The sequence below is a fragment of the Sceloporus undulatus genome, chromosome 1, assembly GCF_019175285.1.
Source record: "Sceloporus undulatus isolate JIND9_A2432 ecotype Alabama chromosome 1, SceUnd_v1.1, whole genome shotgun sequence".
Taxonomy (NCBI): Eukaryota; Metazoa; Chordata; class Lepidosauria; order Squamata; family Phrynosomatidae; genus Sceloporus; species Sceloporus undulatus.
Genome location: NC_056522.1, coordinates 24933376 through 24960566, shown reverse-complemented (window position 1 = coordinate 24960566; position 27191 = coordinate 24933376). Strand labels below are relative to the sequence as shown.

The window sequence follows — 27191 nt, the reverse complement described above, 5'->3', positions numbered from 1 at the left end:
GCGAGCATCCTGACTTCGGGTGGCTCCGCCCACTGGCTCCTGGTAGGCAGGTAGGAACAAAAGAACAAAAGGAGTGACCGGGCCCTGGCCCCCTCGCCCTTGCGGGCGGAGCTACCCAGGAACCCCAGTCGATTTAAAGCCTGGAAGCAAGGTATAAAGTGATTTGAGCTAAGCCGCCCACCCGCGCCAGTAGGCAGAACAGGGTGGGGAGGATGCTCGCACCTTCTCTGCTGTAAAGGGACGTCTCTCAGGTAAGTCCAACGTTCCATTTAGCAGCAGAGAAGGAGCCGAGCATCCTGACTTCGGGATTTGGAAAAGCAGGCCAGGTACTAGGGAGGGCTGACTGGCGCGGAGGGCGGATCCGATAAGACATGTTGTAAAACCCTCCGGCCGAAGGCCGCCTCTGATGACTGGAAGAGATCTAGTTTATAGTGTCTGGTGAAGGTTGACGGGGACTTCCAAGTGGCCGCTCTGCAGATTTCAGCCAACGGGGCGTTGGTGGACAGAGCCGCGGAGGTAGCCGCACTTCTCGTCGAGTGAGCGGTGATGTCCGCCGGTGGTTGTAGCTTGAGTGACTTGTAGCACTGGACGATACACTGTTTGATCCACCTTGCCAAGGTAGGGCGTGATACTTTTTTGCCCTTGGAGTTAGGCCGAAAGGATACAAATAGGGACTCCGATCTCCTGAAAGTGGCTGTTCTCTTGAGGTAGATTTTTATGGCTCTGCGAACATCGAGAGTATGCCAGCACTTTTCCAGATCCTCCTTGGGACGGGGGCAGAAGGACGGGAGGACGATGTCTTGGGAGGTGTGGAAGACCGAATTGACTTTAGGGATAAAGGTTGGGTCAGGTCTGAGGATAATAGAGTCCGGCCTGATGATGCACAATTCTTTGCGGATGGATAGGGCACCAATTTCGGACACGCGCCTTGCTGATGTGAGCGCCGTCAGTAATAGTGTCTTGAAGGTCAGGAACTTGAGGGGTACCTCCCTCAGTGGCTCGAAAGGCGGGATTGTTAAGGCCTTGAGGACTTTATGCAGGTCCCAGGACGGGAATCGATGTTTCGTTGGGGGCGCCATGTTGGCGACCCCCTTGAGGAGCCTGCGGATATGGGGGTGCTGGGATATCCTGGCTGCGTCGTCATGGGGTAGGATGGAGGTGATGGCTGCCACTTGTCTCTTGACGGTGTTGGGCCGCAGTCCCTGGAGGAAGCCGTCCTGTAAGAACTGGAGCACTGTTGGAACAGAGATTTTGATGAAGTCCTTGTTTTTGACCTTGCACCACCTCCTGAATGTCCTAAAGGTGTATTCGTAGATTCTATTTGTCGATTGGCGTCTCGAAGCGAGAATGGAGTCAACCACTTCCGAAGAGTAGCCGTATCCCTTCAGCATGCGGCGTTCAATTTCCAGGCGTGAAGCCGTAGCCAGGCTGGGTCTGGGTGGTGGATCTGTCCTTGCGTGAGGAGATCCGGTCTGAGTGGAAGGGCGAACCCTTGAGTTGCCATGGCGAGAATCTCTGAGAACCAGGGCCGCCGCGGCCACGCTGGAGCCACGAGGATGACCTGTGCGTTGGTCCTGCGTATTTTGGCTAGGAGCTTCGTGAGCAGCGGAGTCGGTGGGAAGGCGTAGAGAAGGCCCGGAGGCCATTGGCAGTTGAGGGCGTCCATTCCTTCGGCCCCTTCTGTCCGGAATCTTGAGAGAAACCTGGGCGTCTTGGCGTTGGCGGGGGAGGCGAACAGGTCCAGTACGGGTTGGCCGAGTCTGTCCTTGATGATCTGGAAGGTCTGAGGATGGAGACTCCACTCTCCCTGGTCGATGTCCACTCTGCTTAGCCAATCGGCTTTTGAGTTTAGGGATCCTTGAAGGTGCTCGGCCTCCAGAGTTAGGAGGTTGGCCTCTGCCCATGTTAGAAGGGAACGGGCCTCGTTCATCAGGGACCTGGATCTGGTTCCGCCTTGACGATTGACATGGGCCTTGGCTGTGGTGTTGTCCGTCCTGACCAGGACTGATCTCTGGTGGATCGACTGACTGAAGGCGAGAAGAGAAAGCCGAATTGCCCGGAGCTCCAGCCAATTGATGCTGTGTGTCCGCTCTTCTGGGCTCCATTTGCCCTGGGCTAGCTGTGTCCCGCGTATCGCTCCCCAGCCCCGGAGGCTGGCATCCGTCGTGACCTGGACGCTCGGGGGTCTCCAAATCTGGCGGCCTCGGTGGATTGCCTTGGACATCCACCAGCGAAACGACTGCCTCACTTCGCTGGGGAGGTGGATCGTCTTGTGTCTCCTGAGCATAATGGCCCGCTGGTGAGGTAGGAGGAGCCATTGCAGGGGTCTGGAGTGAAATCTTGCCCAGGGAAGGCATTGAATGGCTGCGATCATAAGGCCCTGGAGGTGGGCCAAGAGCTGGAGGCTGGGGCGCGCGGTCTCCAGGGCCTTTGATATGGCGCTCTGTATGGACTGGATGCGGTCTAGAGGTAGGCGCACAGTCCCCGACCGTGTGTCTATTATGGCCCCCAAATGGTGAATCTGCTGACCTGGGGTCAGCGAGCTCTTTTCCAGATTCAGGAGGAAGCCGTGATCGTGGAGAGACGTGAGGATGTGGTTGACGTCCTGGATGCCCTGGAGTCTGGAAGGTGACCGGATGAGAAGGTCGTCGAGGTAGGGGTAGACGTGCAACCGCTGGGTTCTCCAGAGGGCTACCAGTGCCACCATGATCTTGGTGAAGACCCTGGGGGAGGAGGCTAGCCCAAAGGGAAGGGCTCTGTACTGGTAGTGACGCTTGCCATATCTGAATCTGAGGAACCTCCTCGAGGATGGGTGAATCAAAATATGAAGGTAAGCATCTTGTAAGTCCAGCGAAGAGAGGTAGTCCACCGGCTGGAGACTGTCTAAGATGGACTTGAGGGTCTCCATTCTGAATTTTTTCTTTAGGACGAACCGGTTGACCCCTCTGAGGTTCAGGATGGCTCTCCAGGATCCGTTTTTCTTGGGGACGAGGAAGAAGGTGGAATAGCATCCCAGTCCCCTCTCTTGTCTCGGAACAGGTTCGATGGCCTTGATGCGCAGTAAGCGCTCGATGGCCTCCAGTAGGAGGCGGTGTTTGTTGGGGTCGGCTGATCTGGGAGACGGTATAAACTTGTCTGGAGGTGTGCGACGGAATGTTATCCTGTAGCCCTGACGAATGGTATCCAGGACCCATTTGTCTGAGGTGGATGTCTCCCAAACGTGACCAAATCCCTGCAGCCTGCCTCCTACTGGCGGAACGGCGTCATTGTGAATTATTTTTGCGGGGCTGTTTGGGCCCCGCTCCCTCCTTGGAGGGGAAGGGAGGTTTTGACTGCTTGCTAACTTTGAGTCTCCCCACTGCGACCTGTTGGGCCTGGACTCCCTGGCTCGAAAGGAATTGGAGGAAGAGGGGTAGGATGACTGGTTGGAGCGAAAGGAAGAGCGGTTCCTATACTGTCTCTTATCGTCCCTTTTCTTGGAAGTGGGAAGAGCTTTTTTCTTGTCCTTCCCCTCTACTAGTACTGGCTCTAGAGATTCTCCAAACAACTTGGAGCCAAGGAATGGGGTAAAGGCCAGGTTCTGCTTGGACCGGGAGTCCACGTTCCAGTTCTTAAGCCAGAACTGTCTGCGGACTGCCACAGCTGCCGCCTGTGCTCGAGCGCACTGTTGGACAGTGTCAAGGGTGCCGTCGGCTGCGAAGGCTGCCGCTCTGGCAATTTTGTTAACAGTTTGCTTCACCTTGGTGTCTGGGTTGGGCAGAAGGTCCAGCAGCTGGCGGGACCATTGGAGGCTGGCTCGCATCACCATGGAAACGGTGGTCGCGGCCCTGATGGCGATGGATAGGGCCTCATGGGCCTTCTTAAGTGCCCCTTCGGCCCTACGGTCTTCGGGATTTCTGAGGGTGTCCTCCCTGTCTCTAGTGAAGACGGCTGAAGAGACGAGCGCCGACACCGGGGCGTCCACGGATGGGACCCTGAGCCTGTCCATGACGGCTGGCTGCAGTACGTAGTACTTGCGGGTGATGCCGTGGTTGGCCCTGGCGGAGGCTGGCTTTGCCCACTCATCCCTAATAATCTGCATGATGTTAAGCGGACAGGGAATGTGTTGGACCGGAGAGACCGACACTGGGAATAAGTCCTCACTCATCCTAGGAAGGTCTGAGTCGGGAGAGGGATCGGTTTGTCCTGTGGGTAGAGCGATGCCTAAGGTCTTAGTTGTCTTTTTAATGAGCGGCACATAGTCCTCCTGTTTAAACAGGCGCGAGGACAATTGCGGGTCTGCCCTGGGCTCTCCTTCATCCTCCAATAGCTCGCCCTCCTCTGCCTCCGAGGCTGAGGGGTTGGGGGAGTCCTCCGATATTTCGTCCTCGGAGGACAGCGTGGCGCGAGGGCGTTTGCGGCTAGAGGCCCTATCGTGTCGGGGGCGCTTGGATGGTGGGAGGAAGGAGCGCTCTGAATCAGAGGAGGAGCATGAAGCCCCTCCGTCCTCTCCCCCTGAATCATGGTTGCCTGTCAGGCTTAGAGGGGTCTGGCTGGGGGAGGGGTCACCATTGTCGAACCCTCCTGCCGGGGAGTTCCGCTTCCTGGACGCTTTGCGTCCCTGTCGCTCCCTGGCCTGGCCCGTGGCCTGAGGCTCGTTGGTGGCGGAGGGAGCGTCTTCTGCCCCCGCAGTGTCGCTACCCCCCTGAGCAACTTTGCCCAGTCCCGCCGCCGCGCGTTCGCGGTGGCCGCTGGGCCCTGGCTGGCCAAGATGGCGGCGCCCATGGGCAGCCGCATGGCCAAGATGGCGGCGCCCATGAGCGGCCGCATGGTGCCGCCGGGGCACTTCCGGGTCATCCGGAAGTGGGCGGGGTGAAGGCCGGCCAACATGGCGCCCGCCATGAGTTGCTGGCGCGATGGGAGCGTTGGCCTGGGGGAACCCCGGCGCCATCCCCCACCCCATCGGGAAGGTCTGTGGGAGCATGGGCCCTGGCCACATAAGCAGTGGCCCCCCCCCTGGGAAAGCGGTGGTCCCCCAGGGTGGCATGCTGGCCTCGCGGTAGCGCGAGCCTGAAGATTGGTTCCCTCCCTGGGACGCCCCGGTGGTGGAGGGAGCTTCTTGTTCTAGGAAGGCCCTGAACCACCTCAAGATTTGCGGCGGCGGGGAAGAGTTACTCACATCCTCGCCGGTGTTGGAAAGTAAGGGCTCTCCCTCTTCTGACCACTCCTGGGTCGCCTGAGGGTCCCTTGAGCCGCCAGCGGAAGGGAGGGCTTCCTCCGGCCGCTGCGGTCGCGCTTCCACTTCCAGGGTCAGCAGTGGAGATGCCGCTCGGCGAGCAGCCGGCAAAGCCGGGGCTGGCCCGGGCAGGGTGGAAGCGAGCTCCCCTGTGGCTCTGGTCTCCCCGTCGGAAGCCATGTCTCCAGCGGGAGGAGGGGGGGGAGGAGGAAGCAGAGAAGCAAAGCCGGGAGGGAAAAGGAAGAGGAGGCTTTTTTTTTTTTTTTTTTTTTTTGAAGAGCAGAGAGAGAGAGAGGCTTGGGAAAGAAAGAGAGAGAGAGAAGGGAGCCAGGCAAGTCCGGGGAGCGGTAAGCTGAGCAATCTTCTGGAGCTGGAAGAGAGAAACGTCCTACCAGGTGCGAGGCAGGAAGAAGACTGGGGTTCCTGGGTAGCTCCGCCCGCAAGGGCGAGGGGGCCAGGGCCCGGTCACTCCTTTTGTTCTTTTGTTCCTACCTGCCTACCAGGAGCCAGTGGGCGGAGCCACCCGAAGTCAGGATGCTCGGCTCCTTCTCTGCTGCTTGGGTGTGCAAAGTGGCCCAGCATTTGGAATACCAAACCTTCTGCCCAATTCCAATTGTTGTGCACAAGATGGGACATTTCCTCTTTCTCACAGTGAATGAGGTGCACCACTTTAAGCTGAATGGCTTGCTGTGTGTTAATTTCTCATCCTTATTTTTATTCTCCCTATGTTGGCTGGGTACTATTATCTCAACCCGCTTAACAGCTGGTTGTGACACCTAAATAATCACCCACAAATTGAGTTAACAAGTTGTTTTTGTTCTGCTGCCTCTCTAATTATTCATGCCGGGAAGCATTTTGTGCTGTGGAAATCAAATGAAATTGGGAAATGAGCCTGGATTGGTTTTGGCTTCTCCGATCTTCCCTTTATAATCTTCCTCCAGGGTAGGAAGCTGAAGTGGAAAGCAGCGGCCCTCTCAACATCCACCGTTCTCTTTTCCTCAGTTACTCCCCACACAGACTCAAACAATCATGAAACAAAAGAAAGCAAAGCTTGGAAAATTTACCTTTACCTTTTTGATTACAACTCCCATGTTCCCTCAACCAGCATGGCCATTTGTGTAGGATTGGCCAGACCTCAGGGCTTCTGTTCTCCAGTCCTCAGCCTGAGAGTGAGGGATCTCAAAGCAAGAACATAACCTTGAAAAGTGTGTGTTTCTGTATCCACACTGCAAAATTAATGCTGTCTGAGACCACTTTAACTGCCACAACTTTATCCTACAGAATCCTGGGATTTGTAGTTTGGTGAGGCACCAATGATCTGGCAGATAAGGCTGAATATCACACCAAACTACAAATCCCAGGATTCTGTAATAAATAGCCAGGCAGTTAAAGTGGTGTGAAAATGCTTTAATTCTGCAGTGTGGATACACCCTATGTGTAGTTTCCACATTTGTTAGATTTGGTGTGTTTTTTTAAAAAAGCAAATAAACGGCATACTTTGTGCAACTAATTGATCCTTCAGGTATCATGCTTAATGACATCACCAGGGGCTGCCATATTTGGGATCCTCCACTGCAGACACCACAATAAATCTTCCCTAGTTGTCAAGACCTGCAATATTCCTGACTTCGCAACCCAAACTTGCCCAGGGATTCTGGGAGCTGTAGTCCAAAAGGTAGCTTCTCCAAGCTCTGCCAAGAACAATAAGATGCTTGTGCTCCAACCGTAGACTAGCTGCTATTGAAACTGTCTGACCCTGAATTGGTTTCAAACTAGATCAGACTCTATTTAGCCTAGCTTTCCCCATGTGGTGTCTCAAGATGCCTTGGACTACACCTCCCATCATCTCCATTAGCAGGCTTACTACCCATGTTGGATGGGGACGGTGGGAGTCACTGTTCAATAGATCTGGAAAGTAATCAGTGAGAAATAAAAAGGGAGAGAAAGAGGAGCAAATGGAATACTGTAGAGTAAGGGGGTTTAACCCTTGCAAAGCTCCTCAGTCTGCTAATGATGATACAGTATTCCCTTTTTGCAGTATTCAGGAAGACACACACATTGGACCATTTTAGCCATTGCTGACCATCCATCATTACAAGTCACAGCTGCAAGTTTAAACTAGCATTAGGGGATTGCTGTCAAACAGATCACTCTATTTGTATTCAAAAAGCATCCCTATCTCTCTATTTCAATGTTGGAAGTTTCCAGTATACTCTGTGTATCTTGAATAGCAAAGAGACCAACAAACACCACAGAACCTCCTGAAGTTGCAAAGCCATTTCTGTTCTGCTTTTGTGTCCCAGATACTGGAAAAAAATCTTCAGAAATGTTCCCCTTTGGGGCATGTGTTTTCTATTTTATGAACATGTTTTTGTTTGGTTTCAGAGAAATCCCTTCAGTCGTTTGAGACACACACAAAAGGTAGGGAAAATATGCTCTTGTTTAGTGCCTTAAAGGCTGAAAATGGTTATAATCTAGGATGTAAAAATGATGAGATTCCACTGAGTCATATGGCTTGTGAGTACTAAAAACTTAGATTCCAAATGTGAGAAAGAAATAAAAAGAACTGCACAAGAAATCTATTTTGGGGAATGCGAATATGAGCTATTGAAGGCTATATCCATATTGTCTTTTCTTAACAATAGCATTTGCTTCCATTTGTGTAGTAGGATTAAATTACACACAGCATCAAATGAACGGTGTGTAGCTTTTTTAAAAAAACATTTTTTGTGCAAAAGTCTATATGCATGAGACCTGATAAAGACCCACCCATCCCTACACATGTGTAAGGTACCAATAATCTTACTTGCAGCTGTTCTTTCCCTAGCAAATCCTCCCCTTAATTTTTAAAAAGCTCTACTTACTGCAATGGAAGACTTTCAATTTTTTAAAACTCCTACAATAGAGGCAAATTTATCAGAGGAGGGAGATTTAAGCTCCTTATTCCTCCTTCAGATTGGGAACCTACATACTTTTAAGTAAAAAAAAAAAAAAAGAACAAAACCTTTAGCTACACACCAAGCATTTAATGTAGTGTGTAATACAACTATGGCAGCACTCAGTTTGTAGTGGAAATATACTTAGTGCAAGACAGAAAATATATAGCTATCACGTCCACTTAAGTTAGATAAATTGTTTGGAAATAAAATATCAGAATTTAATGTGACAGACAAATTGCCTTTTTAGACTGCCTTCTTGAATTTAAACACACAGCTTGCATGCAACCTTCAAGCACCAGAGTGGTGCATTTCCACATTCACTGTTGCTGTTATTCAGAGCCAATTTTTTTTGTACCCCATTTTCAGTAAGAACCAAGCCAAGAGACTTTACATTCTTGTGATGCTAGGAAAAAACAAAACAAAACCACCAGCCTACAACCCCAAATCACAGCTCTTTCAATCATTTTCCTATTCGCAGCCTTTCCAGAACATAGATCTCGCAGATCAGGGGTGGGCCACATGGAGCCCTTGCAGGGAGTCTTGTACAGTCTGTGCCACCCTGTGCTCATCCCCAAATACCCTTCAAATATTTTTCAGCTGCAACACAACTGATTTTAACAGTAAACATCACTCTGGGGACTGTAATTTTTGTCAAAAATGCTACCCAGTCCCAACCTCCCACTTTTTTTAAAAAAAAAACAGAAAACAGACTGTATGAATCACTTGGAAATGACTTTCAATTGCAGGCATATCACTTCCAAATGCACAGCAAATATGGCAACAGTGCAGAATGCTGAGGGTTAGGAGGACCCCACAAAGCCTCTCCATCCTCCTAGCATGCCGACTCCTCTCCCATTATAGATGTAATATATAGCAGGGGCTTGTTGTTGTCGTGTGCGTTCAAGCCGTTTCTGATTTATGGCAACCCTAAGGCAACCCTATCATGAGGTTTCCTTGGCAAGATTTGTTCAGAGGAGGCTTGGCATTGCCTTCCCCTGAGGGTGACAGGATATGATTTGCCCAAGGTATCAACTGGATTTCATGGGTTAACTGGGAATCGAACCCCAGTCTCCAGAGGCATAGTCCAACACTCAAACCATGACACCATGTTGGGCAAGCTGGCAGTAAAAGGACATCTCATCTTTCTTTGGTGTGGGGTATTACATTCATTGTATTCTTAATCAAGCCCAGAACTAGTCTACAGCATCTTTGGGCCAGGACTTCACTAGCATTAGTATTAAGCCTCATTTGGACTCTCCATATCCTCCCCTTACAAACATATTAATGCTAATGAAAGTAGTCATCAAGCTTGTTTGGCTAGATTTGCTAGCAATGTTTTAATTCTCACAGTGCCAATTCCCTGACATATACACAATCGGTCCTCTAAATCCACAGATTCTGCATCCACTGATTCAACCATCCATGGTTTGAAAACATCCAAAAAACAAAAACAAACCTTGATTTTTTCCATTTTATATAAGGGACACTATTTTACCATGACACTGTATATCATGGGACTTGGGCATTCATGAATTTTGGCATCCATGGGAGGCAGGTCATGGAGCAGTCCCCAAAAGATACCAAGGGCCTACTGTATGTTGGGAAAATGCTTTGTGGAGCAAAGAAAATGGCAGCAGATACAAGTTCTACTACGTAGGTCAGCATGTCTGCTTGGTTGCTGCCACTAGTACTGCTAGTGCTAAATAACTCTGTCCTATAAAAAGTCATGGAAATGACTGGTATGTAGGAGACCCTGGGACTTAATCGCTCTCTCCTTCTCAAATCTTACCCTCTGTAAGTACACAGACAGCAAACAAACAGAGAATTTGAGGAGAAGTAGATCTAACCATGAAAAAGTGTGTATATAAATGCAAGAGATCTCATTTTTGAATGGACTGAAAATTCAAAACAATTCAATCCTTTTCCATATACTCTGTATCATATTCTGCTATTTTCGTTTGCTGGCTAGTTTTCAAGCAATAAAAGTCCTCTTGATTCTAATAAGCAACATATATGTGAATGTGTGTTTAAAGGACTTTTTTTTGGTTAAAACAGATTACCTATTTGATTTCCTGTTATAATACATTCCTACTATGTCCCCTTCACATCTCCATGCATCTATTCCGCACCTGATTACTAATAACAATAACAATATTTAACATTTTATAATGCTTTCAAACATTCAAATCACTATCTCATTCAAATTCTCACAACAGCTCTGCAAGGTAAAACAGTATTTTGTTACTTTACTTATTGTACATGTGGAAACACGTATTTTCTTGTTTGGAAATGAAGATAGAAATCTTAGCTGAAGGGACTGTTCCCTGATCTAAGTCAAATGTGGAGATTATTCCTTCTCACTTATTTATGGAGATGGAATAAGGAGTATTTAATCTAGTCTACTTGCTTCTAACCAGAGGGTGGGTGCAGAGTAAAGTGGAGGGTAAGACCTGGCTCCAAAATAACTGGGAGGGAAGGAGAAAGCTCGTTAAGTAAATACTTAGACTGCAAGTCATAGTAACAAATCAATTGAGTCTTTCAAACTATAGCAAGTTGCTTCTCTCCCAGCTAAGCTGGAGATTTCCACACAGCCTTATCCTCTTGCCTGGAGCTAAGTCCACCAAACCTGGAGAGTTTGTCCCTTTGTCTCCCTGGAGATCCGAGGGCCAAGACCCGAGATCTGGCAACCATAGTATCAAACTCAGACTAACAGTGATTTCCCAGGGTCTAAGACAGAAGTCTTTCTATGCATCACATCCATTATCTTCAATGTGTGGAGAACTTGGTGGACAGGATGTATGGTGGGCTTCCCAGTGGTAACTGGTTAGCCACTGTATGAACAGAATGTTGGACTAGATAAACCTTCAGTCTGATTATGCATGGCTGTTGTATATTCCCCCTCTAATGCCAGAGGCAATGGGCCTGTGTGCACCAGTAGCTGGGGGATGTGAGATGGAGAGTGCTGTTGCACTCATGTCCTACTGGATATCTTCCCATAAGTAAATGGTTAGCCACAATGGGAAAGTAGTTTTGAAAGAGGTAGGCCTTTGGTCTGATCTTGCATGGCTCTTCTCATGTTTTTAATATGTTCTACCTAATCCTTGTTTACTTCTTTTAAGAGTGTGGGGAAAAACAGAGTGGATGTACAACACCCTTGACATGGAAGACCTTGGCCACCTGTAGATTAAATTGGAAATGCTACTCTTTTGGTACCTATTGGTGGCCTTTTTGACAAATGAATGGGTTCAAGAGCAAATCAAGTCTCAACTCTCCCTAGAAGCCAAAACTAAACTGAAACTTTTGTATTTCAGACATATCCAGAGGAGACAGAACTCATTAGAAAAGACCATCATGGTAGATAAGGTGCAAGGCAGTAGGAAAATAGGAAGATGGCATTACAGGTGGATAGGAAGCCACAATTCAAAGTTTGCAAGACCTGAGCTGAGTTCGTGGCAGGGTGACCTGGAGGGCTCTCATTCACAGATTCACCTTAAGCTGAAGTCAACCTCATGGCAATTAACAATAACAACAAAACATTTTGAATTCCGTCTCCCAGAATCCTCTAGCCTGCACACAGCTAGGAAATTCTGGAAATAGTAAATGTTTCTTTACTAAACTCTGGAGTGGTTTTAATATGGAGACCACCCCTGATATGCAGGCAAAGTCGGCCCCGAAGCCACTTTAAAAACCACCAGCTTCAACTACTAATCCTGGATTTAAATCCTAATGACTGTAGCCCAGAGAAATGCCCAGAGAGAACACAAAGCCCCCTGGCTCTTCACCCCAGCCTGCTGTCGGGAGTATCAACAGCTTTACTAACAGCTGACAAGAGCACAGGAAGGGCACAGCCGGCAAGCTAAGGAAGCAGTAGACTTTATCTCCAGAGAAGGAATTTATCCACCAAACAGTCACTAAAAGAACAAAGGGGAAGGTCAAAGGATCATAAATATACCTAGACTTCATAATGAGAAGAAGATACCAATGACAGAGTTTAACCGGGCCACCTAGGAAGCAGAGATCAAAACAACAGGTCATCACATTCTCCTTTCAATTCAACAATCCATCCTTATCTCATCTACTGAGAGGGAGAAAAAAAGGTTGCACTGGAAGGTGTAGAGAAAATGTTCAGAGCAAACTGCATATTCTTTTAAAATGCATGTACAAGACATAGTGGTTTGAGTGCTGGACTACAATTCTGGAGACCAAGGTTTGATTGCCTCCTCCACCATGAAAACCCATTGGGTGACCTTGGGCAATTCACATGTTCTCAGCCCATGGGGAAGCCAATGGCAAATCTCCTCTAAACAAATCTTGCTAAGAAAATCTTGTGATAGGGTCGCCATGAGTGGGAAATAACTTGAAGACACACAACAAGAACGAATCAAATCATGGGCAGTATTTGTTCCATCTCTCTCTCTCTCTCAACACTCCTCCCCCAAAGAGGTTTCCTAGGGAGTCTGTGAGAATGAGAGGGGGTATAGTTCAGCGATAAGAGTATGTGCTTTATACGCAGTTTCAGAGCTGGGAAAACCTGGTGTTTTAGACTACATTTCTCACAATTCCTTACCATTGGCCATGACAATAATAATAATGATAATAATAATAATGATGATAATAATAATAATAATAATAATAATAATAATAATAATAATAATAATAATTTATATCCCGCCTCTTCCGCTTTGAGGATCGAGGCGGGTAACAGCAAAGTTAATACAATATACAACAATAAAAACAACAAGCCCCACAAGACCCTGACCCAACCCTCCCTCCCAACTATAAAATTAAACAGTAAAAGATGGTTAAAAAGTACATAACAATACATCAAAATTAGAAAACGGAAAAAAACAGACCACAAATAAGAAAAATAATAAAAGGAGGGGGATTCAATTGGTTCTGGACATTATCAATCGGGGAAGGCCTGCCGGAAGAGAAAGGTTTTGTCGCCTTTTTAAAAGCCTCGAGTGAGGATAATTGGCGAATCTCTTCCGGCTGGTAATTCCAAGTTTTTGGAGCAGTAATAGAAAAGGACCTTCAGGAGGTCACCACCAGTCTGGTCCTTCTAGATTGTAAGAGGTTTTTCCCGGAGGATCGGAGTGTACGGGAAGGATTGTATGGGAGGAGGCGTTCCTTCAAGTCGACTGGAACCAGGCCATGTAGGGCTTTATAGGTGATAACCAACACCTTGTACTGTGCCCGGAAGCTAATAGGCAGCCAATGTAGTGATTTTAAAACAGGTGTAATATGGTCAAACTTGGATTTTCTGGCGACCAGTCTGGCTGCTATGTTTTGTATCAACTGGAGCTTCCGGACGTGGCACAAAATCAGAACGAGAGGTTACTAGAGCATGTACGACCATTCTAGGTCCTGCTGCTCCAGGTAGGGGCACAACTGGCGTATCAGCCGAAGCTGATAACAGGCACTCCTGGCTGTCGCATCAATCTGAGAAGACAGTTGAAGCGACAAATCCAGGAGCACCTCCAAGCTGCAGACGCAGTCTTTCAGGGGAAGTGTGACCCCATCTAGAACTGGCAATGATTGGAGTTCCTGAGACCTGAGGTCCAAAACTTTTGGATGACCACAGATTCTGCAGCCTTGATACTGCAGATCACAGAATAAAAGAATTTGTCTTCTTGAGACTGTGAAGAGCTGATGACAGTCAAGATAAGGAAGATTGGTATGATCTAGTAATCAAATGCTTCTTAAAGGCTCTTCTATGGAGTTGCTTTCTGCATCAAGCTACTGAGGTCTACTGGTTGGTTGTAAAACATTATCAGAGAGTGCCAGGAGATTTCCTCTCCTTCCTAGAAACAGTGCTCAAATTATTGGGGAGGAAAGGTAGGGAAGCCCTTAATGAAATCCAAACTTGCAAACTCTGACCTGCTCCAGTTTTAGCCCAATCATGCCCCACCACAGCTTTCTAAAAGTATAGTTAAACAGCTGCCATACCAAGGTAAGACCTCTATAATTCATGAATTGTCAGAGTCCCAGATTGTGAAACAGCAAACCTGAGCTTGTGTATGCTACCTTTTGGACTATACCTCCCAGAATTCTTCAGCCCACATGGTAATTCTATCACAGCATGGCCAATCACTGTTTGCCTACAGCAGTGATCCCCAAACGTTTTTGGGCTACTGCCTTCTTTCTTCTTGGGCAACAACCCTAGTGCCTTCCAATGCCTATTTCTTGAAATTAGGTCTACTGTTCTGCAGCAAATTCAAAACAACCAATCACAGTTGCTTCTCCCTTTGCACCTAGTCATCCTGGAAGCAGCAACCGAGCAGCTGACTGAACAGGAACCAAGTAGCCTCTCACCTGTACCAGCCCTGCAGCAAAGATCGACATGGGTGAGAGGCTTTTCGGTTGCTGCCCAACCAGATGCTCAGTTGCTGTTCCCAAGTTAACTGGGTACAAAGGGAGAAGCGAATGAGAATGAGAATGAGCTCCCATGCAGGCAGGCGAAGAGTGGGAGCCACCACTACAGAAAGCGATAAACGAGGCTGCATGGTGGCTTAAAAGAATCCTGAAAAGAGAGGTTTCATGAAACCCTCATCCTGCTGTGGTCCTAATGGCCACTGGTTCACCTTGTCTTTTTTGCACACCAATACTTGGCAGAATGCCCACCCTGCAGCCTCCTTTTCCCCCACAGCTCCCTTGGATCTTTCCACCAGGGGAGCAATGCTACCCACTTTGGGAACCATTGGGACACAGTATAGTATTAATTGATTGATTGCCTAACTGTATACCACATCTTTCTTCTGCCATGGGACCCAAGGCAGCTTATAATAATTGAAAATAGAAATTGGGTAAAAATGTTGTCTTATAATTTTGTTAAAAAATTAGCCAATGATAGTATTAAAAGCAGAGCTTACCTCTTGACATCACACATATATCCAAAGACTCATTTGCTCCTTCTTACAATGTAGTTTTAAGCGTAGATGTCAATGTACTTCTCCAAATCATGATGCACAAAACAGCCCTGACTTTGAATAGCCAGGTTATAAGAGATGTAATTAAGTGCTTTCTGCAGGCAGGGTGCATTAAAAAAAAAACTACTCTTATTTTTCAAACTCATTGCATGTGTAAGTGTTCAAAAACTTCTAAAGAGCTCCTGCATTCTACTGCTGCAGTAGCTGCGGTGCACAGACTATTCATATATTCTTGTAATGTGCATCATATTTTTCTTTACTCCTAGAAGGTTATTAGACCCAAAGGACAAGAACAGCACATTTAACATCCCTAGATGGAAGCTATCCAAGAAAATGAGGGAGGGAGGACGAGCGTGAAGTCTGACATGCCTCTGACAGCATATCTGAAGTTCAGAACACAAGGCCTCCCATGTAACAGGCAGATATTTCATTAAAACCAGCAGTTTGTCTAATTTATGAGAAGGTGTATTTATGAGATGGTCTCTTAATCTAATATTTGAGTCAAGCTCAAATCTGCAGATCTTTGTTCAGCAAGTGATTATCCAGAAGTGAGAAGGCTACCATTTCAGTGGCCCTTGGCAAAATGACGTTACAGGATTGGTTTCTTTATGCTCTTTGTTGTACAGATCTGCAGGATTGTTTTGCATTGCTTTATTATTACTTCGTTGCATTTAGTTGTTAGATTTATTTGCCACATACTAGAGAGAGAAAGCTGAACTTACAAGTTGGACTGGAAAACAAAAGATATGCAGTAATCAAAAAAAATGGTGACCAGGCATTTAAGAAAAAGATCTAAAAGGACAATATTGGATTTTATGTGAATCCGAATTACCAGAATGAAACTGGTTAAAACAGTGGTTTGGCTTTCCAGATTGGACTTGAAAAGTTGAGTGTCCCTTATCTGAAATACTCGGGACCAGAAATAAGTGTTTGGGATTTTGGATTTTTTCCAGATTTTGGAATATTTGCATATATGTATTTGCATATATGTAATATCTTGGAGATGGGACCCAAGTCTAAACATGAAATTCATTTTTGTTTCATATACACCTTATAAAGCTAATTTTATACACAATATTTTTAATAATTTTGTGCATGAAATAAAGCTTGTGTGTACTGAGCCATCGGAAACCAAAGGTGTCACTATCTCAGCCACATATGTCGACGATTTTGGAGTATTTTGGATTTCAGAATTCCAACTAAGGAACACTTAACCTTTAGATGAGTGTAAACAATGATATAGATATATGCGAAGCAACATATTAAGTTTTTAAGCAAGAATATAACAATTTAGGGATGCCTGTGGTCTCATAATTGTGGAATTCTTTTGCATAATTAATAACAACATTCTGTCCCACTGAGCACTTCTGGGCTCTTCTTGCCATTCTTTATATCAATGCCAGGTGGCCAACTGGATCCAACACACTTATCAGGAACATCAGAAAATGCTCACTATTTTCTACAAAGCAGGAGGCGACGCACAAACAATTAAGACCATGGCTTTTTTCCAGCTTTAAAATCAAAACCTGTGCAACAAATTAAAGATCAAAACCTGTGAGACAAAAGAGCAGGATTCTGCAATAGCAGAGGGCTATATCTGGAGAGCCCAAATTGAAAAATGAAAATGTGAAGAAGCGAGGGGGAGAGAAGAAAGGAGCAACGTCGGATTCAAGGACCCTTCCCCAGGTTGGCACCCGCCCCTGAAGTTTTCCAGGTCACCTGAGGGCAACAAGGCCAGCGGCTTACCTGAATCTTCACAGCGATGAGCACAGAGCTGAGCTCCTTGTCCAGTTCCCTCAGCACCGTCAGTTTTTTCAGGCGGAGACTGCACAGCCTGTAAGACAGAGAGAATGGGACACATTCAGGCACCGCCACCATCCCAGGGCCCCTGCCACATGGTACTAGGCGCTCCGGAGACAGCCTGGAAGGTCGGCAGGCCACCGCTTCCCTTCAGTTGCAAGCTTGGCTGGTGAACATTGGTATTCATGCGCCACAGAGAAAGCGGATCAGAAAAAGAGGAAAGGAGGAAAATTAACAGAGCTAAAGCAGGATTAAGGGGATTACGCTGTGACAGGAAGTTGCAGGCCATGTAGAGCTGAGATCCCTGCCTAGAAGGAGCCACTGCCAGCTCTGTACACAGACGCCTCAGCTCCTAGAGCCATCTCTTTATAAAGCTGCAGCAGCTTTCAAACCTCCCCTGCCTTTAATGCATTATAAGGAAATGCTGCTGATTTACATATTGCATTTTACTGTGTGGCATAAGGCAAATGCCACATAACAGCCTCAAAGGAACATGAGTTGTGAGGTTACTGCCTGCCCATGAACCTGGTTTCAAAGCTCTGCTCAGTTAAGCCTCATGGTATACTGTTTTGAGCTTTGGACTATGACTCTGGAGATCAGGATTTGAATCTCAGTTCAACCATGCAAACCCACCTAGTGACCTTGGACAAGTCACACTCTCTCTGCCTCAGAGGATGGAAATAGCAAAAACAAGTAAACTAAACTCATCTCTGAAGAAACTTGCTAAGAAAACCCCATGATCAGGTTGCCTTAGGGTCTCCATAACAACTTGAGGGCACATAACAACAAAAAGGGGTTTCTAGAAAAAATAACTCCCATTCCTAATTTGGTCATGTTGTTGCTGTTATGTGCAAGTCTTTTTTTTTTTTAAATTTACATTGAACCTAAGGTGACCTTATCATAGAGTTTTCTTGGCAAGTTTCTTCAGGGGGGTTTGCCATTGCTGTCCTTTGAGGCTGAAAGAGTGTGACATGCTCAAGGTCACTTAGTGGGTTTTTATGCTTGAGTGGGGAATCAAACCCTGATTTCCAGAGTCATAGTCCAATACTCAAACCACTACACCACACTGGCACATGAAACATCTTTTCTTATACAGTATTTCATTTTTTCTTCTGCTTTTGACTGATCACTACATACAAATATATTACACATCAGGTTTTGCTATCTGTAACTGATAACCTTAAAATTAGGTGGAAATACGTTTAGCAGTGATACTCAAACCTTTTACCCTTGTGAACCGAACCCCCTTTACTCAACACAGTATATGAATAAAAATATTTTGTTTATTTAGTGTGCATATTTTCATTTGCACATTCATCTATATTAATATTTTAACATTTTATGATGAAATAACATTTTTTCAAATTAGAACAGTTTTATTTAAGTAAATTAAATATTTAAACCAATGGATGTATACATTTTACACATAAAAAGTTTAGAAGAGGGGAAGGAGGAGGGACCAGGGCATTAAAATCTTGAACTCCCCTTGAACAATTCTTGTGCCCCTCTCCTGGGGGTACCACCCCACCATTTGAGAACCAGTGATGTATAATATATTCATCTATGGCAGTGTTGGCCCATCAATCATGGGCTTGCTTTTATTTCAGTTTTCCAGTGACCTTTGGTTTTAAGCAAAAAACAAAAACAAAAACAAACTGGTTGTTGGAATACAGGAGCTGGGTATGTTTAGCCTGGAAAGAAGACAGAGCGGATTATGAAAGCCATATTTAAATATTTGAAGGGATGCCATGATGGAGCAAGCTTGTTTTCTGCTGCTCCAGGGGCTAGACCATGAAACACTGGATTCAAATTGCAAGGGGAAAAAAACTTTCTTGGAGGCTGTTGGACTCTCCTTCTTTGGAGGTTTAAATAGAGGTTGGATGGCTGTATTTTCAGAGTACTTCAATTGTGCATGGCAGGGGGTTGGAATTAGATGGTTTTTGAAATCCATTCCAACTCTATGAATCAAATCTCAGTTTTACAGGTACTAAATTCGCTGCAGGGTCACCATAAGTCAGAAAGGACTTGAAGGCACACAACAACAACAGCAACAGCAACAACAACAACAACAACATGCAGCCTGGTATTTAAACAAAGGGAACTAGGGCTGCATTCACACTGCACAATTAATGCAGTTCGATACCACTTTTACTGCCACGGCTCAATGCTATGGAATTTTGGGAACTGTAGTTTAGTGAGACATTTAGCCTTCTCTGTCAGAGAGCTCTGGTGACACAACAAACTAAAATCCCCAGAATTCCATAGCATTGAGATATGGCAGTTAAAGTGGCGTCAATCTGGATTATTTCTGCAGTGTGGATGCCGCCTACGAATCCTATGCTGACAAATAAATTCAAAAACATACAGGACCCAAGGATAGGATTAACTGCTCTAGTGGCTTTATGGTATTGAGCTGCATACGTTGAAAAGTTATGTTTCAAGAGTAATTTTTTCATGTTATGGTATTTGAAAAGTCACCAGTTGTCTTTCGTGTTTGCAGTGTTAAAAAAGCAACTCACATTATGTACATTACTTGTTCCATACGCATTACTTTTTAGAAACCTTGCATTGCTTTTGTTTGAAAGTTGTTTGAAAAGAAAACAGCTTAAAACTTGAATTATTAATTAATTAATTAAATGTAACATTATATCCAGCCTTTCTTCATGGAGAGGATTCAAGGCAGCTTTTGAAACTAACTGGAAATGTTGTTTCTTATACCAATAAAGTACTTATGATTCTCATTTGAAATGTCCCTTTGTTATGCCCCCATAGCTCATAAAGTATATAGTTAAACATCACTACATTACTTGTGACAGGTTACTTCTTAGCTCTGCTGTAGTGGGACAATGAACTGGGTCAGGTTAATAGAGCAAAGGGTTAATGCAGCACTGAACATGTCACACAAAAAGTAATTGGAGGAATCTAGCTCCATGCATACACACTACTATCTCACTTCCCCAGCCCCTTTGCAGGCAACAGGAGTAGTCTAGCTGTTTGATGCAACTCTGTAATAACTGTGTGGGTGAGGCTCCCAACTAAAAGACAGGTGAATATTCTGAAAATTCTGAAAAATCTGGGAAAAAAAAAATGAACTTAAACCAAAATTTTACATGACTGTATTAATTAGAGATCAGTTGGTCATGACATGTACTGCAGCAACCATGGATATGGGTGGATATAATTTATTGGATTCTCTCAGAGTGGAGTATATCTAACTGTTTGTACTAAAAATTTAATAAAAGGATATATATGATTATAAAAAAGAGTAAATGCCATGGGGTGATTCAATGATCCCTGAAGCTTCAAACTGAGCTGTGCACGAATTCTGATACTATATGCAGAAGTGTGGAAATAAGCATTTGGCACATAACTCAGCCTTGTGAGACTCTCAGCTTATTTTTCTTTTCTTGCTTCTAGCCTGCAAACCTGCAGAGGTGGTTTTCAATATTTTCCCAAATTTCCCCAAAGAGAGGAGAATAGGAAAAAAAAAATAACCCAACAGCTTGGAACAACAATTATTTTCTAAGAAAGAGAATAGTCCAAAGGTGCTTCCAGATGGAGAGCTCCTGGTGCTACCAATCAAAAGACATTGTGCAACTGTTATTTCTTCCTCTCTTTTTTTTAAAGAGGGGAAAGAAAAAAGAAAGAAGCAGCAGTAGGAAAACACAGGAGGTTTAAGAGTGGAAAACAACACCACCTCCTCCCCTGCCTCCATAAAATTTAATGAATGAGACAAAGAAATGGTCTGGTAAAAGCTTCACCTGTAACATTCTAAGAATTTTTAGCAACAAGCTATTATAGCTGAAGGTGTGGATATTTTCCATCTTTCATCCACCAAGTCATACACCCAAGTGCTATTTTACTCATGAAACAAACAGACAAAAAAATCTGTAGACACTCTTCCTCTTTCCATTTTAATATAACTGACCATTTTCTCCAGAAAAATACACACAATGTAATACTTTACATCTCAATATCTGGTACATTGGTGCAATTCCAAAATTTACACTAAATACATTTTGGGAGTGACTATTAGATGAAAAGATTCTAAAATGCAAAGATATACAACTGAGCACAAAAGTTAAGAATCATACAAGCCATTGTATTCCCTATTACTATGTATGCATGTGAAAGCTGGACAGTTAAGAAAGAAGATAGGCAGAAAATCAATTCATCTGAGATGTGGTGCTGGAGAAGAGTGGTGAGGTTCCCATGGACAGTCATAAGACAAAGAAATAGGTCCTAGACCAGATCAAGCCAGCAATCTCTCTGGAAGCCAAGATGACAAAACATAGGCAATCGTACTTTGGACACATCGTGAGAAGGCATGAATCATTGGGGGAAAATAATGTTAGGAAAGGTGGAGGGAATGATGCATGCTAGATGGATGGACTCCATTAAAACATCATGAGTATAACTTTGCAGAAGTTGGGCAGAGCAGTGGAGGACAGGGGTTCCTGGAGATGTCTCATCAGCAGGGTCGCTATGGATCAAGACCAACGCAAAGGCAGTTAACAACAACAAATCAGATGAATGACAAATTAGATCAGAGCTTGAAAAAAAAATCCTGTTAGGACCATAACACCCAGAGTTCTGCAGCCAGTGGCCATACTAGCCGGAGGACTGTGGGGGGTTGTAATATATACTGTAATGCTACCTTTCTAAACTTTGATTAGATCAGCCTTCCTTAATCTGATGCCTTTCAAATGTCTTAAAATTCCATCACTCCACAGCCAGATGTACTGCTGTTGAGCATATCTAGAAAGCAAGGAGTTAGGGAACAATGATCTGGATACTGGCCTCCTCAACATACATACAATAAATTAACCACCCTTAGTTTGAAAGATATCTCAACAGCAAGACATGGTGGAAGTGTCTGCAGAATGAGGTAAGAATCTGGGGCAATGTATAGGTTCTCCACGTAATACTCACCAAGACTAATAGAAGCAGAATTATGTAAAGGAAGTAGATCTGCAATTATATGAAATATGCTCTTGGTCATCTTGATACAACACTTTTCATTCCATATGGGACCATAGTTTTTAACTAACTCTCCAGACTTTTGGAAATTCTGATCTCTTTGCACCACAAAAGACGAGGCCAGCAGACAAGTGGGAGACAAATGTCTCAACTGAGAGCCATACGAAAATTCATAGCTACTTTGCCCAACCTACAAAAAACCTATTTACAAAAACTAAACCTTGATAAAACTCACAAGTTTTTGAATTCAAACTTGTTGTGAATTTAGCCACACCCTGTGGAGCAACTTTTGGGGGTGGATCAGATGTAATCCCCTAGTCTAAAACACACTCCAGAAATAATCCAGTTTGAGACTGCTTTAACTGCCCTGGCTCAGTGCTAGGGAATCCTGGGTATTGTAGTTTAGTGACACCAGAGCTCTCTCACAGAGAAGGTTAAATCTCTCACAAAACTACAGTTCCAAAAATTCTCTGGCATTGAGCCAGGTCACTTAAAGCAGTCTTAAACTGGATTATTTTGGCAGTCTGTCTTTCCCAGAGCTTGGAAAATTGCTTTTGGGAACTACAGTTTCCAGACGCTCCTCAGCCAGTAAGTAGTTGTGACATTTTCAAGTTCTAAATTTTGTTTTTTGTTTTTTTGCTTTATAATCCCTACACAAAGGCTGTCACCAATTCTCAGGACTGATACAGATTGGGGTGTTAAGCCTTAGTGTCAGGTTCAAGAGGCTGAGCTTGGCTTCTGCCACCGCAGCAAATCTGGGGTGGGGTGAGGGCTCAATTACAAATCAACCACAGCAGGCTGAGCTCCCTGTAACAGTATTGACTCTACCCTGCTGCCCTCAAGAAAAGGTGGGGGGGGGGGGGAGAAGCAAATGGGTCCTTTTGCAGTTCAGTGAAGTATGCAGCAGCCCTGCAGTGGGCTCCCCTTCTCTGTCTCATTTATTTATTTATTTATTTATTTATGGTATTTATACCCCGCCCTTCAGCCCTAATGAGCTGAATAATTACATTACATTTAAATTACATTAAATTTAAATTTAAATTTAAAATTTAAATTTAAAATTAAATTTAAATTTAAATTACATTACATTTCTCCATGTCTTGCTCTCAGCTCTGCCTAAATTCACATCCCTGGCAAGTGTGTACATTTCCTTTCAAATCGCATGTTGATTTATGGTGCCTCCATGAATTTCATAGGATTTTCTTAGGCAAGGAATACTCAGAGTTGGCTTTGCCAGTCCCTTCCTCTGAAATATAGCCTACAGCAGCGGTTCTCAACCTTCCTAATGCCGCAACCCTTTAATATAGTTCCTCATGTTGTGGTGACTCTCCAACCATAAAATTATTTTCATTGCTACTTCATAACTGCAATTTTGCTACTGTTATGTATGTGTTTTCTAATGGTGTTAGGCGACCCCTGTGAAGGGTCGTTCGCCCCCCAAATGAGGGACGACCCACAGGCTGAGAACCGCTTGCCCACAGCATCTGATCTTCAATGGAGGTCTCCCATCCAAGTACTAACTAGGGCTGTCCCTTCTTAGCTTCCAAGATCAAATAGGATCTGGTGCCTTAGGATATTTAAGCCCTAGCATCTCTGGCATAGATGTTAGTACAGGTTGAGTCTCCCTTATCTGGAATTCTGAAATAATCCAAAAACCAAAACCATTTTCATGGATGGCTGAGAAAGTGACACCTTTATTTTCTGATGGTTCAATCTACACAAATTTTGTTTGATACACAACATTATTAAAATATTATATAAAATTACCTTCAGGCTATGTGGATAAGGTATATATGACACATAAATGAATTGTGAGTTTAGACTTGTGTCCCACCTCCAAGATATCTCCTTATGTTTGTTGTTGTGTGCTTTCAAGTTGTATTCTGACTTATGGCAACCCAAAGAAAGCCTATCCTAGGGTTCTCTTGGCAGGTTTCTTCAGAGGGGGGGCTGCCATTGCAATCATCTGAGGCTGAGAGAGTGCAACTTGCCCAAGGTCACTCGATGGGTTTCTATGGCCAAGCCAGGATTCCAACCCTGATCTCCCAGTGTCCTAGTCCAGTGCTCAGACCATTACACCATGCTGGCCTTTATATCTCCTTATGTACATATATGTAAATACAGGTACTCCAAAATAAAATAAAATAAAAAATCCAAAACACTTCCTGTTCCAAGCATTTCAGATAAGGGAGACTCAACCTGTAAATGTATCTGCATGAATACTAGGGTGCTGAGCAGCACACAGACAAGCCTTTCCCAGATTGTAGCTGCTGAAGAGTACACTGAACTGCAGATAACCCATTGTAGTTAATTACGTTTTTCAAATAAATCTTCAAGCTGAAAGAGCAAACATGCTCACACTTTTTCAATCAGTAGAAGACTAGCAAGTGTAAACAACACATAGAATCATAGAGTTGGAAGAGACCACAAGGGCCATCCAGTCCAACCCCCTGCCATGCAGGAACCCTCAATCAAAGCATCCCCGACAGATGCCCATCCAGCCTATGTTTTAAAACTTCCAAAGAAAGGAGACTCCACCACTCTCTGAGGGAGTGTGTTCCACTGTCGAACAGCAATCACTGTCAGGAAGTTGTTCCTAATGTTGAAGTGGAATCTCTTTTCCTGTAGCTTGCATCCATTGTTCCGGGTCCTAGTCTCTGGAGCAGCAGAAAACAAGCTTGCTCCCTCCTCAATATGACATCCTTTCAAATATTTAAACAGGGCTATCATATCACTTCTTAAGCTTCTCTTCTCCAGGCTAAACATCCCCAGCTCGCTGAGTCGTTCCTCATAGGACATGGTTTCACCATTTTAGTTTTTTTTTTTTTTTTTATTTGTTTTTATTTATATACCGCTATTCCAAAGATCATAGCGGTGAACAGCAAGTAAGCTAATTAGCAAGTAAGCTAATTGCCCTCCTTTGGACACACTCCAGTTTCCCAGTGTCCTTTTTGAATTGTAGTGCCCAGAACTGGACACAATATTCCAGTAGGGGTCTGACCAGAGCAGAATACAGTGGCACTATTACTTCCCTTGATCTAGACACCGTACTTTTATTGATGCAGCCTAAAATTGCATTGGCCTTTTTAGCTGCCGCATCGCACTGTTGACTCATGTTCAACTAGGGTTGCCATAAGTCAGGACCGCCAACCCGGGACAAATGTAGGACAAATGTAGGACACTATTTTCAAATGTAGGACACATTTTATCAAAATGGAGGACATGCGAAAACATTGATGATTTTTTAAAAATGTTAATATAAATGCATGTTTCTTAGGCATGATCAAAATGGAGGACATTTTGGCATTATTCCTAGACAGATGGACTTCCCCTTCTGGTCAACCCCATTCCAAAACACACACGAAGCACATTTGGGTATTTGCAAACTGACTCACACAGCTAGGTCTTTGGATGATGATGATGATGATGATAATGATGATAATAATAATAATAATAATAATAATAAACATGGAAGGTCCCTTTGCAAACTGACTCACACTGGGGGAAAGTGAAAACGTTCTCCCTCCCCCCGGCCCAGAGGCCTACCTTTGCTCCTCTCCTCTGCTGCTTTTGCTGCTGCTGCTGCTGCGGCTGCTGCAGCGGGGGCTGCCCGCTGCCCTCCTCTGCCTGCTGCCTCAGTCCCTCGCCGGCCCACGTGGCGGACAGGAAGTAAACAGAGGAGAGCTCCTCCTCTTTAACCTGGGTGGCCAATGGGGTCAGAGAGCTGGAACAGCCCCGCCCCCTGCCAGCAGACACAGACTCCTGAAGCAGGGGGCGGGCTGTTCCACTATTGGCCAGCCTGCCAGCCAATAGGAGGTGCTCCAGCCTCCGACAGAGCCCTACGCGCGCCCGCGCAGAACTGTGAGTGTGGGCGCGTGGGGCACAGGGCCTGGCTTGTGGAGCTGAACCGTGGCGGCGGCTAAGGCTGCGTCGGTGGCGGCAGCGGCGGCCAGAGGAGCAGCCACAGCAGGCCACACAGCGACAGCTGCATTGGTGGTGGCGGCGGGCGCAAGAGCAGCCAAAAGCGCCACCACAGTGGTGCAATAACAAAGCCCGGGGCAGGGACAAACGCCAAACCATGGCGTGACCGTGCAGACAGTCCAAAAGCGGGAAATTCCCACCCCCGCCGGGTTATGGCAACGGTATGTTCAACTTGTGGTCTACTTGGACTCCCAGATCCCTTTCACATGTAGTTTCATTCAGCCAGGTGTCCCCCATCCTATATCTGTGCATTTCATTTTTCCACCCTAAGTGCAGTACCTTACATTTCTCTGTGTTGGACTTCATTTTGTTAGCTTTGGCCTAGCTTTCTAGTCTATTCAGGTCATTTTGAATTTTGATCCTGTCCTCTGGAGCTACTCCTCCTAATTTGGTGTCATCTGAAAATTTGATAAGTATGCTCCCAATTCTGTCATCCAAGTCGTTGATAAAGATGTTGAATAGCGCTGGGCCCAGGACAGACCCTTGTGTGACCCCACTGGTCACTTCTCTCCAGGATGGAAAGGAGCTATTATTGAGCACCCTTTGGGTTTAGCCAGTCAACCAATTACAAATCCATGTAACAGTTACCTTGTTTAGCCCACTTTTTACAAGCTTGTTTGGAAGAATGTCATGGGAAACCTTGTCAAAGGCCTTACTGAAATCAAGATACTGTATACTATATCCACAGCATTCCCTTCATCTAACAAGCTGGTAATTTTTTTTTAAAAAAAAGATATAAGATTTGTCTGGCATGACTTGTTTCTCTGAAACCCATGTTGACTTTTTGTGATTATGGCATTGCTTTTTTGATGTTCACAGACCTCTGTTTAATGATCTGCTCCAGAATCTTTCCTGGTATAGATGTCAGATTAACTAGACGATAATTGTTTGGATCCTCTTTCTTCCCCTTTTTGAAGACGGGGACAACGTTTGCCCTCCTCCAGTCTGCTGGGACTTCTCCTGTTCTCCAGGAGTTCTCAAAGATTATTGCCGATGGCTCCGATATTACTTTTGCCAGTTCTTTTAATACTCTTGGATGTAGTTCATCAGGTCTCTTTACTTATTCTGTGCTGAATTTTCCCTGTTCTGTCCTCTGTTCCCTTTTTCCTCAGGTTGAGTACCCTTTGACTTTTCTGAGAAGACTGAAGCAAAGAAGGTGTTGAGTAATTCTGCTTTTTCTCTGTCCCCTGTTAGCATTTTGCCATCTTCTCCATGCAGTGGCCCTACTGTCTCCTTCTTCTTCCTTTTGCTGTGGACATATCCAAAAAAGCCCTTTTTATTGTTCTTTACCTCTCTACCAAGCCTGAGTTCATACTGCACTTTAGCTTTTCTGACTTTACCTCTACA

The 27191-nt window shown here is 45.1% G+C and overlaps 2 protein-coding genes across 6 annotated transcripts in view; both read right to left on the bottom strand.

Moving 5' to 3' along the window:
• LOC121919744 (phosphofurin acidic cluster sorting protein 2-like) overlaps window positions 1-27191 on the bottom strand; it is a 275361-nt gene that overhangs the window by 73805 nt on the left and 174365 nt on the right. For all 5 annotated transcript variants that reach the window (XM_042446626.1, XM_042446627.1, XM_042446628.1 and 2 more), the window contains exon 2: window positions 16830-16917. In XM_042446626.1, coding sequence (XP_042302560.1) covers window positions 16830-16917 — 88 coding nt within the window. The remainder of the gene's footprint in view (window positions 1-16829; window positions 16918-27191) is intronic.
• LOC121919745 lies at window positions 23-2859 on the bottom strand. Its single transcript, XM_042446631.1, has one exon. It carries the CDS (start codon window positions 2355-2357, stop codon window positions 330-332), a length of 2028 nt encoding a protein of 675 aa, XP_042302565.1. The 5' UTR covers window positions 2358-2859; the 3' UTR covers window positions 23-329.

What these genes read in the sequence shown, in the direction of transcription:
- LOC121919745 (XM_042446631.1), bottom strand. Translation starts at nt 2,357, where the DNA reads ATGCCTTCCCTGGGCAAGATTTCACTCCAGACCCCTGCAATGGCTCCT.